This window comes from Heliangelus exortis, chromosome 8, assembly GCF_036169615.1.
Source record: "Heliangelus exortis chromosome 8, bHelExo1.hap1, whole genome shotgun sequence".
NCBI classification, from domain to species: Eukaryota; Metazoa; Chordata; class Aves; order Apodiformes; family Trochilidae; genus Heliangelus; species Heliangelus exortis.
The window spans coordinates 17,508,528-17,526,855 of NC_092429.1; the positions used below are offsets into that span (position 1 = coordinate 17,508,528).

The following is an 18,328-nucleotide window of genomic DNA, read 5'->3' on the forward strand; positions in this document are numbered from 1 at the left end:
AATTCTTGAGATTTTCATCTATAATGCAGCAAAACCTCCTGCAGGGCTCATGACGGGCAATGGCTTTGTGCAAGCTCTTCCTCACTGACTCACTGTGAAACCAAACCAGACTTCATTATTAAAAAAAATTAAAAAAAAAAATAAAAAAAAAAGGATGGATGTGGCAGTGTTTGGGGAGACCTTTGAGAATCCTCCATGAAACTTAATTTCACCAATTTAAGAGTTTATGGTTCATGCCAAACCACACTGAAGCTCTGACACACAGCAGAGCACTGCGCTCAGCACAGTTTCCTTTCCAGCAGCCAGAACCTTCACAAGCCTCTGCACAGACTGCCCACCTAAACCACTGACTATAACCTGGCTTCCCTCTCAGAGGATGACATGGCAACCTCTTCTTTCACAAGTGGGTTTGATCTAACGCGTGTTGGACGTATGGTCCTGGGACTGACCCTGCTGCAATCTTGACAGAGAAACAACAAGCTTTATAAACCCACAGAGGGAAGCCTGCTCTGGTTAATGGCAGCACAAGGCAGAGAACATAGTGTTGCTGCTGTTGAGCTGTGAACTACATTCAAGCACTATGACTATATTCAACATAATGTAATAGTTTTATTCAGCAAACACATTTTGACTCTGAGATTCTATGTGAAACTATTTTAAGAAAATGGATCCTTATTTTGCTTCCCACATGTACACGGAGACAGCTCAAAGATTAAACTGATCTCTCCTAATTAGATTTTTACATCACAGTTGGGTGATGGTAGGGTATATTAATTTTCTATGTTTAGCTACATCAGCTGTGCCTGTGACCCACTTTTGCTTTGTAAAGAGTGGGATCTTTGAAAGTAAACAGAGAAAGCTCATGTGGGACCTGTTAGTTCACATGAGAGGTGAAAATACAGATCAGTTTATGGAGCATGCTGCACAATTTCTCTAGTAGCTCTACCCCCAGCTGTCACTATCAGTTAGAGATTTCCTAATGATACGTCGTTTGTTGCCAGCAAGAGCAAAAAACTGGACATTTCATTTATGTATCAGAACATAATGAAACCAATGAGTGGATACACAGATTTAGTGATACTTTTTGTATTATGCCTTAGATAGATAACTGATAACAAACATCTGCATGCAATACAAAGTTTCATATGGTATGCATGTGGTTATCCCCTCACCTACTCATACCATAATTTTAACAGCCATTTTAAATACCAGCATTTCATTAGTTTTCTTATTTCCAGGCTTATTCCTATTTTTGGCTACAAAATCAAGTCTGGTAAAATGCTGTTTGTCCAGTAAATTATAAAAATCTCCCTAGCAAACTTTCCAGAAACACGAGCAGAGATTTCTCTAAAAGTAACATGAGTTTAAAATTGCTTGAAAGCAATTTTAAAGCAAAAGCTTTAAAAATATGCATGCTTTTGTACTGGGTATGCTCATGGGTCAACACTTCTGATTTTCAGGAATAAGGTTTTCTAGCATCCAGAGAATTTCTTCACTAGTAAGACAGTTCTTTCTCACACATATTGAAGAGCATATCCCTAGACAGCCTCACTAGAAAGCTAACACAATTAATGTCAACACAATTTTGCTCAAAATGTAGGAGTGTGTATATATCTTATATAGATACATATTTATGTAAGAATATATCTTTGATAAACTGATACACCACCTATGTGTGAAACTTCTTTTCATTTTGACATGTTTATACCAAACAGCATTGTTTGTAAGTATCAAACATTCTGCCATGCCCCATCCCCCTGAAACTTTGCTAGGGGAAAACTGAAATGGTTTCTCCTGCTTTCCCAACATATTAAGCCTGTGTATACAGTGGCAAGCAGGATGGTCCAGTAAGAGCAGCGCTGAGGATTTGGCACTTGCACACTACACATCTAGGGGTTATTTCAGATGAGCTCCACTTTGGCCCCATGGACTGAACATGCAATAGGTTCTGCAGCATATCAGGTACACTGTTGAAATACATATTCTATTCTTCTCATCCAAAAATAATCAAGTCTGTGTGCTCTGAAATGATGGTCTAATGAACCATAGTGGTATATAGAGGAGTCCTATTAAAAGTACCGACCGCTCTGAACTAAGTTACCAACGTCAGCATATGTACACTAACTGCCTTCACAGTCAGCTTTCAGATGGACTCAATTAGGCCTCTGCTACACTTCAGCAGCTAGAAGATTCATGCAAGCAAAACAAGGAATTCTTAATTGGAAGCAATAAAAAACTGGAAAACTTACCACAAAAGCTTACCTCATGTGTGAGCACTGCTGCACTATGGGAAAGAGAAAGGTTTCTGAAGGAATGTTCGGCTTAGATGGAAAGAAACACACATCTTAGATGCAGTTAGCGCTTGCAGAATAACACTGCTCAGTTGTAAGGAGATTGTTTTAATCCCCTGCTTGATACAGAACAGCTCAACCTGTGAGTTTAAGGCCTCCTGAATAAAAATCCTGCCAAATACGCAATACAGCCAGTGAATAATCCAGTCTGTACTAAGGATCCTGCATTTCTGAAGATATTTCTTCACATCTGAGCAAACTCTATATTAGAAAAGACAGTCTCAAAAGTGTAGTTCTGGTAGCATTAGGGGCCCTGCTAAAAAAAACAGCTGTCACAACTAATTAGGTCAGCAACTTATGGAAGTCGGTGCTCTCTGTCAGAGCTTTAAGAGGGATGGGGCAGTGCATTACAACTTTAGAAAACAGAATTACCAAGTGAATCTGACACAGAAAGTTTTCCTCCACAAAAAAGCCCCAGGGTGCTGGCACTTTGCATGACCCAAAGCCCTGTCACCTAAGGGTAGGATTACTGCAGTTCAGTTGAGGTGAAACAATTTCAAAATAGGAGACCTCAAGAAATCTCCATCAGAACCGAAAGAAACAATAGGGATCGTTAGTAACATTTCCAGTCAAAAAGAAAGCTTAAGTCTTTTCCACCCAGCTTAAGGCTCTGCTGCCTGCTGGTGGTCACGTCCAGCGGCCGCTGCCGGGGCCTGCTGAGGCGCTTCCTCACAGGGAGGGGAAGGCCTCAGGAGCCACCGCCTTGACACCAGGGTGCAAACGTTTACTAAAACTGATAATAAAGACACGCACTGGCTCTTCAGCCACTGCTACCCAACCCCCCGCAGGCTTTTCTGTCTCCTGGTCTGGCAGACCTGGAAGAACCCTCAGGTCCTGCGCTGCAGCCCTTCCTGTAACATCACAACTCTTTAACAGGCTGCAAAGCTTTCCATTTCAGAAGAAGTGCATTTTCTCCTTCATCTGTATTGTCTAGCCAGAGTTAAAGACAGTATAAAGCATGGACATGCATCATTCATATTTTGGAAGTGACGATTTTTCCACAAAATAACGTGGTTTTGAGACACCTATTGCCCCCACACAGACAAGCACACGTGGGACAGAGCTGCACACTCCGGCTCCTGGCTGAGGCTGCTGAGGAGCTGCATGATCATGGGACAAACGAGACCTGAAGCAGCAAGTTTAATAGGACAGAAACCTTTCACACTACCAAAGCACAGAAGCAGATGACACATAAAAAGCAACATGGTAACAACCAATAGTAATCAGTACTATGATTTGGTTTAGAAACATTTGTCTGTACTGATAGATTAGTATATGCTACTGTAATTCTCCATCTCAACAGCTTGCCCTGGGGAGTACTGGAGACCCTCCTCCACCCATCAAGACAATTTTTATGACAATTTCTTAAGCCATTAGCATATTCAGTGCTAGCCATACACTAGAACACTTTAAAATACAGTAAGACAATAGATTTAACGGTAGCTCACACATGACCTTGCCATCTTCAGGCCCAAATCTCTCCTTTCACGACTGTGAAAACCAACTACCATCCTTTCACAACTGTACTGAGGTTCTGCTATAGTGCATGTAATATTTCATTAATGCTGTTTCTACTCGTTAACCAGTTGTATAAGGTTTTTTACCCCCATCATCAAAGTGGAACAAACTCATCTGTGTCAAGAAGCCTTTATCCCTCCTGTATTTTATTATGCAACTCACAATACCAGTCTGAGCAGACTGCAGCCTCTGGCATCTTCAGCTTTCCCGTAGTATGAGGCAGCTACCCAAAAAATCCCCTTCTAGCATGGCCAGAACTCTACAGTGGTAGCATGGGCTTCGCCAAGAGTAAAAGCCATGCTTCCATGGAAACATGACAAGGAATCAGAAGTTCAGCACTGTGAGTTCAGTATCTTTTGTTCTGGAAACTGAAATCAGATTATGTCCAGTGAATGCATTGTGTGCTTTTATTTGGGAGTTTGAAGAAGAAGGGGAAAGGGAACAGGATCAAAAAAGTGATTCTTTGCTTTTCCTGACCTTTGAGAGTTCTCTTACTTCTTATATCAATAGAAAGTACCATGTTAAAATAATTGTACTCTATAGTACGTGAGAAGGGGTCATGCTAATTATAATCTCGTTAAAAACACTGTGCCCTCCCCAACTCTGGAAGACAGATGCAGCAGAATACTATACTATTGCAAAGGCCAAATATGTGTATTTTAATAAGTTAGAAGAAATCCAGGTACAGAAGCCACAGAGTCACTGAAATGTTAACAAGTTAATATATTTTAAAGCAAATATAACACAGTGTACACATAAAAACTATTTAATACAAAGTGAAAACCATTAGATGCACCTACTAATGCAGATTTTTGGTTATTTTTAGGTCTTTAACTGAAATTTGGAAACATTGCTCTTCATTTCAGTTACACCAGGTTAAGTGGTGAAAGTGATCTGTAGCAAGCAAATCATTGCCTTTTCATTCAGCTGGGAAAGACAGCACCACTCCAACTGACAGTCTCTCCCGAAGGGCACCCAAACAAGAACAGGCTGTGCACATTTGCCCCATTCTCTAAGCTATACAAGAAACCAGGTGTGTATTGATTACTGCTTCTGAGTAGTAAAGCTCAGTAAGTGCATCCTTGCTGTATATATATATATATAAAAATAAAGTGACAACATAGAAAACTGGCAACAGATAACCATGTCAGCCTAAAATATACACATATGATACATAATTAAAGGCCATGGTGGCCAGTATGTAAGTCTGTTCAGGAGCAAAGCTTTAATTGCACAGATTAGAAAACTGAAAAAATGCTTTTAAAGAGCAAAGCACAAGCTTTGGTTTATGCTTAGACAGTGAACATTAAACCTTCAATTTTTATTATAACGTCTATTATGAAAAATGGCTCCTTTCACTGCTATGAGCAATAGTTGTTTCTCTATGACTAAGCACTCCATTCCATACAATGAAATGAAGCTTGGTGTCTTACTCAATTACCCCATTAGCTGTATCTAGACTGGGAATGCATTAGATCTTTATGAAAAGCTACTGAATTAGAAAAAGTTTTACTTATTTCCTTCACAATTTCCCAGCCCTCCCCCCCAATTTTAAAATGCTGCATATATAAAAATAACTCCAATATGGCACAAGAGTGAGATTCTCAAGGGAAGGCAAAGAAGAAAGGGGAAAGAGGAAGCCCCCACTGGCAAGAACAAACTGCATGCAGTCCAAGAGGAATTTGCACCCTATACAAAATGAGCTTCCCTGTGTTCCAGTTCTTGAATCCTTTTCGGTCTCAATCTCTGATAAGCAGGCTTCAGATCTGTGGGATGAATATCCTCCGAGCTAGTTTTTTGTTCAGAATCACCTGATGGAAGTGCAGAGCTCCTAGTCAGATTCACGGTATTATCCTGGTGAAGCACAGAGCTAACACTGGTTGGTTCACAAGCTTTAGCAAAAGAATCCTCCTCCTTTTGTTTTGGTTTGTTAGAGGGCGGTTTATAAAATGTCCCAGGAGGTGGCTGCAATGTTCTTGGTGCCCTGAAGGCAGCAAGAGGATTAGCATCAGAACTATTCCCTTCTATTGCTGTCCTTCCTGACCTGGCAGATATGGAATATGGCTTACTGGGAAGAATGGCATTAGGTGAATTGTTACCGGTGCTGCATGAGGAAGATAAGGCACCTGCAGTTCCACTCTCAAGTGCTTGGTTCTCCTGGGGCACATTAGTCATGATCATTGCTGTCCTTGCTGTGATATCATATTGTTTGTATTGCTTGTCCCAAGCTTTTCGCAGCATCTGACTGTCATAACAGGGAAATCTGCAGCAGGTATTAACAGCAGGGACTGCCTTCGCCTCTGAAACTTCTTCAATCGTAGGGCTCCTGCCAAGCTTCTCTGGACTTACGGCTCCCACATTTTGTGAATTTCTTTCATTCAAAACACATGGAGGAAGTATTCTGTCTACAGGTAAGCTCACAGGTCGAGTTGCTGGTTTTGTTCTCGGAACCCGCAGTGGAACTTTGGTAATCTGACGGTTCGGTTTCACAGGAAATAAATTCATTTTACAGCTGTCTTCACCTAGAGAAAGAAACAAGTCACTCTCTCTCTCTGAAGCTGGACTCATAGCATCACCTAAAAACATAAATGTGACTGGATCTTTGCACCAAACATAAGCCAGCAAAACGTCTGACAAAAGAATTTGAACTTTGTTAGTGATCCCTTGACAGCTGGTATTTTAACCAGTTAGCTCTTTCTAGGTATACCCTGTATACATATTACTGTAAACAAATGTTAGCATTTCAATAGCAATAGAACAGATACTGTATAGATTTAACCAACTAAAACATTAAGGAGAAAACATGCAAAAGAAACACCGCACTTTTTTTTTTGGTATTTTCCTATCCCTGAATATTTTCAGTTTTAATGTTTCAGAATGTTGCACTGTTAATATACAGGACATGATTAATCTGGTAACACCAGCTGAAAATCAGTATAATTAAAAGGGATCATGTATAGTATGTAACACTGTATCTAGACATGCCACTGTAGTAACACAAGCAGATAAGCAGGATAAAAAAAATCTTGTAAAAGATTTATAGTTAGGTTAGCAAACCTGTCTTTTTTGAAGCAGAAATATTAGTATCTGAAATACTGGTAGCTGATGATTCTGTCAGAGAATTAGTCTCCCCAGAGTCTTCTTGTGTAGTTCCAGTGTGTGGCAATGATACAAATTCTGGGGGAAAACAATAGTCAAAACATGCTAATTGCTGGATATTAGTTTATTAGTTTGCAGCATCATAGTAGATTTTAAAATTCCACAGTCACAGCATAATTATCTTTTCTTTATAAATAAAACGGGAAACCTAAACTCTGTTGTGTTCTGCTACCCAATATTTAAGCTCCTGATTTCCCCAAACACAGACTTCTTGAAAGTCTTTAGAAAAGATTTCATTCTCTGTTCCTCTTGCAAATATAAACAGTAAACAAGCAGTGATAGGCATGTTTATCACTTGTTTCTGTCTAAACTGAAGAGCTGAATACTCTATAATGCATCCATGACTACTTATTCACCCACCCCAAGACTTAATAAAAGCACTAACCAGTTACAGACGCATCTGCTTGTTCTTTTGTATTCTTGATATTGTTTGATTCAAAAAATAATGCAGCTGTTTCAGAAACTTGGCTTTCACTTGGAGATATCAGAATACCCTGTTAACAAAAGTCAGAGCAGAAGTAAATGAGAAACTAAGAGGAAAGGCAGTCCTTAACAAAAAACCAAACCAAACAAGCCACAGAGTTAGTGGAAGTGTGGTCTGGAACACTGCAGCATTTGACACAGCATTTGACACAGAATGAAGATGGCACAGGTAACATTTCAGCAGCACAAGAAAAGTCACTCACTTCCTTTACAGCAAAGAGTGACTTCCTCTGCTGTTGTGACTCCCTCTCATCTGCTGACAAAGCAACTCCGACTGCAAGGGCAGTTTCGTCAGATTGAGATGTGCTCAGAAGTGGTTTTAACGAAACATCAAATATCTTTTCATAGTATGTTATGAGCAGCTCTACTACACGGGCCTGATAAGGATAATCCACAAGTGATGACAAAGAAACTGTAGCATCTGTTTGACGTGGTCTGATCAGCGTTGGACCAAATATTATGCCAAGGTTGCTGGCTGACATTTTATTTTCATCACACTGTTCTGTAACCCTGCATAAAGAGGGGGGGAAAAAAAAACAAAACCAAAGACCAAGACTTAGAGGGTTTTACTACTTCAGAAATACTTCAGATATTTAAATATTATCTTATGTCTAAAAATGCTAAAAGACAATAAAAAACTGAAGGTGCGTTTGGTAGACAGACAATCTTCAGTGCAGACTGCATTTAACAGCAGCTTGGACTAAATGCTCTCCATGCAGGGTGTTTTTAAATCCTATTTCGTTTATGTTATTTGTGGCTAGTTGACATTTCTGGGGTTGAGGAAAACAACATCTCTTTCACTCTAAGTAATAACATGGCTGTGGCCCAACAATACAAATTTTTATTGGTAGTCATCAGCTTGATACATCCTCATACATTATCATATAAGCCAGCATTTGGAGGACAAGGATATGAAATGCAAGTGGAGAGTGGTTATTTACAAATATGATACAAGTTTCAATTTCCTGTCAATAGTCACCAAATCACTGCCCTATCTGGGCTTTATCTTTATATCAGTATCTAGGTGCCTGCAGCTGCCAAAAGATTACATTTGCTAACTGCAACACTAAGACAATCAAGAATAATGGAACTCAGCTCTTTCCCTCCCTTTCTTTGCATTTTGTATCTTCTCTCATCTGAGAACTCATTACACTGGAAAAAGAAGTAACACAGCAGTGCCTTCTAAGGCATACACGACTTCTCTCTCTATGGCTGTCAAGAGTTTCCTAGTACACAACATGTGCCAGTTCATTTTTTAACATCAGTCTGCATTTAAAGTCTTTTCTCACCTGTGAAGGTGTGCAATAAGGTACTGAAGAGTGTTATAGTTTGGTACAGGAAGTTGTTTCAGAAGATCTTTAATTTTAATGATGATCCTATTTAGTTCAATACAGAGTGACTGTCTTTTCTTTGATTTGGGACTAGCTTGTTTGGTGTCTGATTCCTCATTAACATTCTGGCTTTCTTTCGCAAGTCCAATGAACTCATTGTAAAGCCGGAACAAAATCAAGGGTTCTGGAAGCTGAAGAAATAAGAACATTTCAGAAACATACTCAAGCCTGAACATCTTTGTTTCCTTCGTTTTTTTCTTCAACTGGTCAAGCACCTTATTTTAAGTGACACTGTTTGATCTTAGATCATTAGCTCAAACTGCAATTTGTCAGATACAAACACAGGTAACAAAACCCCTTCTTCCTACATATTTCTCTGGAAAACTTTTGCTAGCTCTTTCCTGCAATAATATTATCCCATCTCTGTCATTTTTTGAAAGCACCTAATGGTGACAATCACAGGATTGGAATGCCCATCTCTGACAGCCAGAAGACGACAGGACTGTGCAGCCAAGGATTATTCCTTTCAGGTTTAGCAAGTTTTCAGCATGACTGGGTCGTTTCAGGAGGCATTTTTTCAGAAACATACTGAAACAGTTTTGGAAACGCTAATCATGAGGCTTTAAAGCTCCATTTTGAAAGAAAGATTCATAGTCTCTCTGTAATGAATACATTGTGACTACTTTGAGTGTTTAATTAAATCTTTTTAGCAACTATTAAGAGAAATATATTAGTGTCTGTTTGTTTCAGGAGACAAGAATAAGGAAACTTCACATAAGACAGGTAAATTCAATAACTGGAGAGGTTTTAGAATTTAAAGCTTTACTATAAGTAGATAAACATAAACTTGTACTAATATTTAAAGAGACATATACCCATGGAGAATACAGATTATAATAACAGCAGTCAGTTAGCTTATAGCTTTCCCTGCCCCTGTCACAGGCTCCATGTGAAAATAAAGAAGCCTACTGTAAATATACAAGGCATTAATCTTTTTCTGCAGGACTGCAGAAAAAAAGGAAATATTTTTTTTCTCTCTCTTGTACTGAAAAAATCTACTATGCTACCACAGTTTTCCACCTGACCTCTTTGGTACTTACCTGGCGGAGATACAACTTGAGAACATTGCTAATATCATGTGCATAGAGTTCTGAAAGCTCGACCAAATCCTTTCCATTTTCAAAAGCTTGACAAAGCTTTTCAACTCTTGATTTGGCTCCATTCACACGATAGATGCCCTGAAATTAAAAGACCGGCACAACTCTATTTTAATTTGAAAGGCAAGTGTAAAACACAAATGATAGCAACAGTACAGCATTAATGTCTTTGGGATTTTTTAATTTTATTTTTATTTTTAAAAAATATTGTTCATACTTAAGTTGCATCAACAAAATTGAGCATACCTTGACATTCAGTGCTCTGCTTTCAATTTCAGACGTACACTTTTTAATGATGAAAGGAATGCCATCAGGAGCATTTTTAGCAGCTTGGGCAAATTCCACTCCAAACAAGTGAAGCCTTCCATGAAGTTTTTTGTGCCCACACTGAATAGCTAATGTCTCTAAACATTTTTTATGGCATGCAAGCGAACACTACAGGGAAGGGAAAAAAAGCACATGGTTTGATACAACAAGAAGTATCTCAGCTGTTCATCACCTTGTATGCGAGCAAAAGGAAAGATTTATTCATCTGTTCTACTTTTGCTTTGAGTTAATGATGAATCTATAATCCATAAGGCCTGTATTTTTTACACAGGAAAATAATGCAAGTTTCCAAATCTCCTGACTTTACAAAAATCCCTAACAGCAATTGAAATTATTTTCCAACTTACCTCCTCACATTCAGCTCCATGAAACACCACTAAGCCGTCACATTCTCTGCATTTAGATGGAGCTCTCAGCTTCCGAAGTTTGTGTGTCTGTGCTGCTTTTGACATATTGGCATTTCTAAAAGGTCCTGGAGAATTTGCAGTTTCAGATGTCAGATCATTTAAACCTGGAGAGAATTTCTCTGTTACAGTCTATTGAGATGAGTTATTTGTTCTAAATTTGAAAGAATTCTGCTGCAGAACACAGAATTCTGTAAGTACTAGCAACTGTTCAAGTAATTAAAAACATTTATCACAAGGAAGGAGAACAATGTTACAGTTTACATAAGAGACATTATCAATTTTATGTAAAAGTGGAATCAAATAATCAGATTTGTATTTTTAAGTATTTCAGTTTTCTTCTGTATCAATGGCATATGAAAATATTAGAACATTTAATTCAAACTGCCCTTCAGTTCAGGCAACTATTTCTTTAAGTTTCATTCCACATATTTCAAAATCCTGTACTAGGTGACAAAAAAATGACATTACGGTTTGGCCTGTAATGTTCCTGAAATACTTTAAAAATAGTTTGCAGCAGGGAAGAATTAATGCACATTCAACAACAGAACCCATATAGAAAAGAATCACTGATTCTCAGTCTGCTATGAGAATATAAAAGAAATTTCTAAAGTATTCTAAAGCAGACTAGCAACTAGTGCTTTTTGTGACCATTTTTTTTCCAGTCAATTTACTTAAGATGCTATTAACAACTCCATGAGCCAAAACACTTTGTTTTGCAGTTAAAGACTTAATACACACTGTTAAGTGTCTAGAAAGCTTCTTAAAAGCTCAGTATTGATTAAACAATTCCAAATGGAAGTTTGCATTCATTAACATGTTGCCACGCTTTAAATCTAGATCTAAATTAGTATTGTTAACTACAGGGTCATTCCTAGAAGGTAAAGCACACACTTGGGAAACCAGGACTAAGTGAAGCATTTCCTAAAGGCTTTACTGAGCAACTGCTGCAAACATTTCAGAACTAGTTTGTAATTATGGCAGACATCCTGTAGACCTATTTCTGATAATGCAGTTATTCAGGTTTCAGTACCTATGGCAACATTGTATTTATAGAGTCAAAACTCATTTGAAAAGAAGAAATGGTCTGGTCAGATCTGGGACACACCACTACCAAACTTCCTTATCTATGCTGAAAAAAGTAATATTTTTGTTATTACTATAAACATCTGTATACACTTTTTTGCAGTTTTCCAACTACCAGCTCTCCATACCTATGTGTTGAGGTCGAGAGCTGAAGAATAATACACTAGAAGCACAGCTGCTGGTTATCACAAACTTGTTAATGTATTTTCATTAAGCACATTAAAAAAAAATAGCCACACTCTACAACAAAAAGCATCCTCTGGGCACTTCAGGTATGTAAACAACATTACCACAGTCTGAAGGAGATGGTGGCTCTCTTTCATCAAGATCATCTGCAGATGACATAGTACCAGTGGAAGGTGTTCGGGGAAGTCGTCTTTTAAAATCCCCTAGCAGATGAGAAAAATTTCCAAGAAGCTGTAAGTATCAGTTCTACCCAACTGCTCATTTTCATTACAGGCTCTGTCCAACACTTGCTAAACTAGCAAGGCCTTTATTAGGTATCTAGCAGTCCCAAGAAAAGACTTGAAATTAGTACTGCAGTAAGTGCAGTGGTACCTGGGCTGGCAGATGGAGAATCCATGGATCGTGACTCGCTGCTTCCCCCTGCACTTTCAGAATCACTGCACATTCCTCCACTCTGGTTGCCAACTGACCATGATCTAAATGGTGGTGGCCCTCGTATGGCTTTTGAAAAGAAAATCCAACAAATTCCAAATGTCAAGGACAAAATTATATTCTTTTCTTTTTAATTCAAGTATAATAATGACTATAAATAAGAAAATATTGCAGAAGCTACTTGAAAATGAAACAGTGAAAAAAGGCCACCGTACATTCCTGTAAAAACTTCAGGATCTAAGAAAATGAATATCAGAAACTTGACACTCCTGCTTTTGCAGAAGACCTGAAATCAATATAGTATTTACAAGAACAATGGAAAATTGCTAAAGTTAACTGAAATAGTTTAGTACACAAAGCTCAATCGTAATCGATGTTTGGATTTAATCTCACCTTTCTTGTCAAGTAACATAGGTATACACACAGGCACTGCTCCATTTGTCCTTATGCTCAAGTACATAACTGTTTTGACAGGCTTTGAACTTTAAAATACATTTTTTAAACCGCTTCATTGCTATATTTTGGACAGTTAAACATGAAGCACAAACATCAAGTTTTTTCTGGTGTTTTTATTTCAAGACTGAACTGTAGATGAGCTACCTTGGATATCTGTGCTGCTGGAAGATCTCTTCTCACCAATCTTTTGTGAACGATCGTAAATTGGGCTTCCCACCTCATCCAAAGTCTGAGCAGGAAAATCTCCAGAACAGTGAGACAAGCTACCATGTGATGTATGGATACTGTTGGTTGATTGCTTATTAAAAACCCTTCACAAAGAAGAAAGTAATTTGAAGAGTCAGATAGAACTAAATAATTTTTATCCCTGACCACTAAAAATGCATCATTTAATTTCTGCTCATGAACACACATATTTGATATACAATTATTAAAGCCCAAATTTAAAAGAAAATAATAAAAGGCTAAGGGTGGCAATTATTTTTCATTTAATATATGCAGTTTCCCTATGTTGTTCCTCCACCCTCAAAGTAAATCAGCTTTTCCATATACCAGAAATGTTTTGACTCTTTGCAGACTTTGAAAAAACAGCAAATCTGTTAACCTAAAACCCAGAATAATTCAGAGGCTTTTGCACCCTGCTTTTATGCTTTTCTTGAAAAAATTCTCTGTCAAGCCATCAGGACCATTCTCCTATAAACATACAGATGTTACAAGTGCTGTGCTTTTTTAAAAGCACAGAAAATATGTTTAAGCTGCCAGAGAGCTTATAGTCAGTCCATTGTGAAAATCTGCTCTCAAGATAACGACAGAAAACAGTTAAGAGTAATTAATGGAAAATGCTTAGGCACCCCATGGACAAAATAGACTGGAAGCCATGTTTGCATTAGGAAGCTGCTCCCTAATCAGTTTTACTCTATACAGCTCAAGGAAAGAAAAGACTTGAAAACATTTAAATATGCAATTTTCCAAACTACTGTCCTTTAAAAAATGCAGAACTAAACAATAAGAATTATCACTTCAAGTACACAAGAATCACAAGGCCATGATAAGGAAAACAAAAGGTGGAGAAGGAGGAGGAGAAAACACAGTCCTATAAATCTTAAGCTGTAAATAGCTGGGAGAGCACAGAGTATGAAATTTCAGGCTCATCAATTTCTTTGGGAGCTGCACAGTTTAATCCCCCTAAGTCAAAGTTTATGGGTATGGACTAAACAGTCTTAGAAGGCAGGAAATTTACAGACAAGAACTAAGAATATCGGCTTTAACTTTGAATTTCCTGGCTTTTGTTGGTAGAAGTCTGACTCAAGCATTAGGTTTTTTGTATTTAGTTTCCTTTTGAAAGGAGATGATGACGACACTTTCCTGTAAAACTGTGAAACACACAGATTGGAATGGATACTCTGGTGCTTTAGTGCCAAGATGACTATTTTACAACAAGTTAAAGGTGGAAAAGCACTTGGCATACTGACAGTAGGTTTGTCTTGTAGTCTTTACTCCCATGTTAGCTGTATCTTAAACAGTTTAACAGTAAAAAATGCCATTTCATGCAGGTTAGAAAAAATAAGTTACCATGCAGACACACGTGGACTTTACACTTTTTTAGTCACATGGCATGAGACAGAAATTGAGCAACAGTTCCTGTTAAAAAAGTTGCAGGAACATAAACAATATGAAAGAAGATACTACAGCAGCAAGGCCTGTGGAAGAGGCAAAGTACTTCCTCAAGCTTTCTAAACTGATTAGCAAACTACAGTCAGACCCACACTAGAGAGTTCAAAATCTACATTTTTTTATATTAATCAGTGCCTAAATTAAAATAGGAACAAATTGATTCTTGAACAGCAATTGTAAAAATGTTATGAAGTCTTATTACACAAAATTATATTCCGCTTCAGAATTTCAATTCAGGTTTTTTAAAGTCAACTTCACAAACAATGCACCAAAAGATGACTCAAAGAAAGAGAGAATGGTAAAGCATGGTAAAACACCAGGATTAATTTTATTTCTCCTAAAAGGTTGTTATACTGTTTCAGACATGTGCCTAGCATTTCATTCTAAACTATGCAAATGCCATCTGTAATTTAGGACTTACCCATCAACCTGGGAACTCTGGATTTCAAATGAACCTGATTCAACAGGAACACCTTCCTTTGGTAAACTTTTCACAAATTCTGAATACTGCTGACCAGGATCATAAAGTTTGGCACTCTCACAGAGAGACTGGCAATTAACTGGAAGAGATACAACCTGAGCAAGTTGCAGCTGGAACAAATTAACTGTTGCCTGTTAGGAGAAAAGAATTTCAATATTTGTAGATCCATTTACCAGGTATTTCACTTGCACTTTGCTGAACCCAAAATTAATATCCTAACAGAAAATTATCTAAATATTAAGACTGGAAAAACCCTAGAATATAGTAAAATTTGTAGGGATAGACTTTCTGCAATGTTCTTGAAAGTCAACTGCAAAAACTTCGTATGTAGCATAGATACCAGTATTCCTCTTCTCTCCGGGTTATTAAATCCTCCAGGCAGCAAAGGCAATTCCAAAGGCTGCCCAACTTTGGGTTGCTCAAGATAAAAAGCAAGGTTTATTTCTATCAAAAAAGACAATTTTCATGCTGTGTGGGGAATGTTAGTCATCACTATAATTATGAAGTAGTTGGATTTTCAAACTGAGATAAGCTCCATATCAACATGAGAAAAGATACAGTCAAAAACCCTTGTCCCAACAGAACAAATTAACTGGACACTTTCTTCGTGGGATTACATAAACCCAAAATATTTTGCCATAAGGCAGAGACCAGGGAATGGGACACTGCACAGCTGCTTCTTCAGCTTTGGGGTTGCGAAGTATTTTGCAATTTAGATAATACTTGAATCAACAAGTTTGTCTAAGCTTCCTACTGGTCTTACAGGAAGTTTTTTGGGTTGCCTGGGGAGGAGAAGCTTGCTTGTTTTTTATTTTACCTCCCCACCCCCAGCATTAAATTCTTTGTCTCACTTAAAAATGTACAATTCTACTGGCATTATTCTTAAAGATTTGTTTAAAATTGTGTATGTAGATACATAATTTTGACAACACTTTGCTTATTTTCACACATTAAATTGATACAGTAAATTAGTCCCAATGGACCCTGTAGTAACTGAAACTGTTTAGATTGGCAGGCTTCATGATGCAGCCTTTTAATGTCCATTCTGTGCTTTAGGCAAACATATTTGTTAACAAACTACCAAAAATAATAATGGGAATGAAGCTTTACTCCTAAGCAACAGAGTAACACTACTGTTCTTAGAAACAGAAAACTACAATTCTTAGAATAGTAGTTACTACTACATACACTTACTATATTTTTAGAAAGGTTTTACAAAAATTTAATAGCTTGGGTTCTTGGACGGCAACAGTTCTGTTAAACATTCAAGACATGTATTAACACCCTCTTTTTTTTTTTCTTTTTTCTTTTTTAATCCTAGCAGAAGGACAATAACACAAACACTAAAGGTTTTCCTTCTTTTTCTATTGGCATAGCCTCTATCCTTTAAAAACTTTCTGTTTTAAATAGTAAACACTATAGATGGGGCTTTCTCAACTTTTATATATCTGTGCCAAATGTATATTTACAAAAGCATACTTACAGCTTTAAGAGTAAGATCACACTGGTAAATAAGCTCCCGAAGCTGCGTTAAGACATCACTTTTAAAGCTTTCCAAATAATTCCTTTTTTCTTCAACATCTGCCATGCTTGCTTTATAGTGTTCATGTGCCTCTTCAGCCTAGAGGAAACACAAGTTTAAAGGGCTGCTGGACTGCAGGCCTTGATACAAGAAAAACCAACACATGAGATGCTTGTAAGTGGAAACTTGCATTTAGGTTAAAAGCCCGAAGGAACCTACTATGATTAAAGTTAAGAATTGTGAAAAGAACACTTGCTCAAATGCTGCTATTACAAAAGCATGAGTAAAATCAGTGTAGGCTTAACTTTAAAAGCTAGCAACAAACACTCACTTTTTGAAGAGCTTCCTCTTCCAGCCTTCGTTTTTTTTCCAGCTGTTTGCTGAAATCTTTCACAAAACTTCCACTTGAGCTAAGATGCTCCTCCTCAGCACGAGCAGTACAAGATTTTGCCTTTTCATACTCATCTTGACGCTGTGTATACAGCAACTTGGCCTTCCTTAGAGCCGATTCCAGCTCTTGCTGCAAAATGCAACAAAAGAAAAAAACCAAAATAATTATTTTAACTTTCCAGATATTTAATGTGACGTTCGAGGACTGTAGTTCAAAATACACAGTCCTTTTACAAATATGGATATGCCATGAAATTGGCAGTTACCTACTACATAATAGCCTATTTTGAAAATTTTGTCCTTTTGAAGAATTTTAGATTGAACACTTGTATGTGAAAGAAATACCAACCATTTTTTTCTGTTCTCGCTGCCAAAGCTCCTTGATTTCTTTCCTTTGTCTATCCAACTCATTTTTCCTTCCAAGAAGAGGCTAGATAGGAAACAGTATGTAAAAGGCTTATCATCTGGAAATTTGTTTTTTAAAATAATTTGTGCTGCTACAAAACTTTTTAAAAGTCGAAACAATATCTTTGTCATCTTCTTTAACCTTACCTGCACAAATTTGTTGGACTGAAGAGCAGCAGCTGTTTGTTGCCAAAGTTGATTGCTCTCAATATCATTTTGGAAAGCATTAATGAATATAGATTGGAATGGCATATAATCCTAAAATTACACACAACAAAACATTAATGTTCCAGGTAGGGTAGAGGCATGCTGACATTCTAAATGACTGAAATAGATTTCCAATTAAATTTAGTACAGTATTTATGCATGTGCAGAAGTAGAGTTAGGTGTGAATATAGAAAATCAGTAATTTTGTATTTATATCTCTTTTTGCTAAGAAAACACTCAAAGAGATGTCTACATGTCCAAATCACAAAACATACAAGATATTAGACAGAAAAAAGCATACGGTGAAAATTAAGGCTATTTTGCACTTTCAACAGAAATGAATTTACATATCCCAGTTTTCTTAGAAGACAGAATAACATAAACTAAAACACATATTTTAATTAGCAATTTACAGTATAAGTCAACTCTATCAACTTAAAAATTCAATTCTCAACAATCCCAAAGTTTCACCCTTAGGTAAGGCATCCAATACATACTTAAAAAAAATGAGCCCCTAATATGTACTCACCTGGTGTCCAACAACAGCTTTAGCAGTTTCAGCCATTTTTGCTAAGTTTTTAGCACACTCCACTTCTGTTAAGAAAATTCACAGTTACTGTTTACACTAACCAAGTGTACCACCCAATAAATGCTTTTACATTCTTCCTCTAATTGACTATATGCTATAGCGGTGACCCCCTTCAATTTACTACCAGCCTTTAATTATAGGAAATGCACAATAGTTTTGTCCACTTCAGT

General features: G+C 37.4%; 2 protein-coding genes across 12 annotated transcripts in view; both read right to left on the reverse strand.

The window, feature by feature from the left end:
* The window catches only part of ABCA4 (ATP binding cassette subfamily A member 4), a 75,145-nt gene extending 72,086 nt beyond the window's left edge, over positions 1 to 3,059 (reverse strand). For 3 of the 5 annotated variants that reach the window (XM_071750758.1, XM_071750757.1, XM_071750754.1), the window contains exon 1: positions 2,263 to 3,056. The gene's annotated coding sequence lies outside the window, so the exon portion shown is untranslated. Of the gene's footprint in view, positions 1 to 2,262 lie in introns of all 5 variants that reach the window. The other 2 variants (XM_071750760.1, XM_071750761.1) reach the window with 1 other exon arrangement.
* Positions 3,060 to 4,577: 1,518 nt separating this feature from the next.
* ARHGAP29 (Rho GTPase activating protein 29) overlaps positions 4,578 to 18,328 on the reverse strand; it is a 50,089-nt gene continuing 36,338 nt past the window's right edge. For 3 of the 7 annotated variants that reach the window (XM_071750762.1, XM_071750763.1, XM_071750767.1), the window contains 17 exons: positions 18,099 to 18,163; positions 17,510 to 17,620; positions 17,307 to 17,387; positions 16,899 to 17,087; positions 16,529 to 16,666; positions 14,986 to 15,176; positions 13,035 to 13,201; positions 12,375 to 12,503; positions 12,107 to 12,205; positions 10,674 to 10,837; positions 10,246 to 10,434; positions 9,943 to 10,080; positions 8,801 to 9,033; positions 7,715 to 8,021; positions 7,414 to 7,522; positions 6,927 to 7,046; positions 4,578 to 6,391 (listed from right to left, as the gene is read on the reverse strand). In XM_071750762.1, the coding sequence (XP_071606863.1) occupies positions 5,559 to 6,391; positions 6,927 to 7,046; positions 7,414 to 7,522; positions 7,715 to 8,021; positions 8,801 to 9,033; positions 9,943 to 10,080; positions 10,246 to 10,434; positions 10,674 to 10,837; positions 12,107 to 12,205; positions 12,375 to 12,503; positions 13,035 to 13,201; positions 14,986 to 15,176; positions 16,529 to 16,666; positions 16,899 to 17,087; positions 17,307 to 17,387; positions 17,510 to 17,620; positions 18,099 to 18,163 (3,263 nt within the window). In that variant the 3' untranslated portion in view covers positions 4,578 to 5,558. Of the gene's footprint in view, positions 6,392 to 6,926; positions 7,047 to 7,413; positions 7,523 to 7,714; positions 8,022 to 8,800; positions 9,034 to 9,942; positions 10,081 to 10,245; positions 10,435 to 10,673; positions 10,838 to 12,106; positions 12,206 to 12,374; positions 12,504 to 13,034; positions 13,202 to 14,985; positions 15,177 to 16,528; positions 16,667 to 16,898; positions 17,088 to 17,306; positions 17,388 to 17,509; positions 17,621 to 18,098; positions 18,164 to 18,328 lie in introns of those variants that run through there. The other 4 variants (XM_071750764.1, XM_071750765.1, XM_071750766.1 and 1 more) reach the window with 4 other exon arrangements.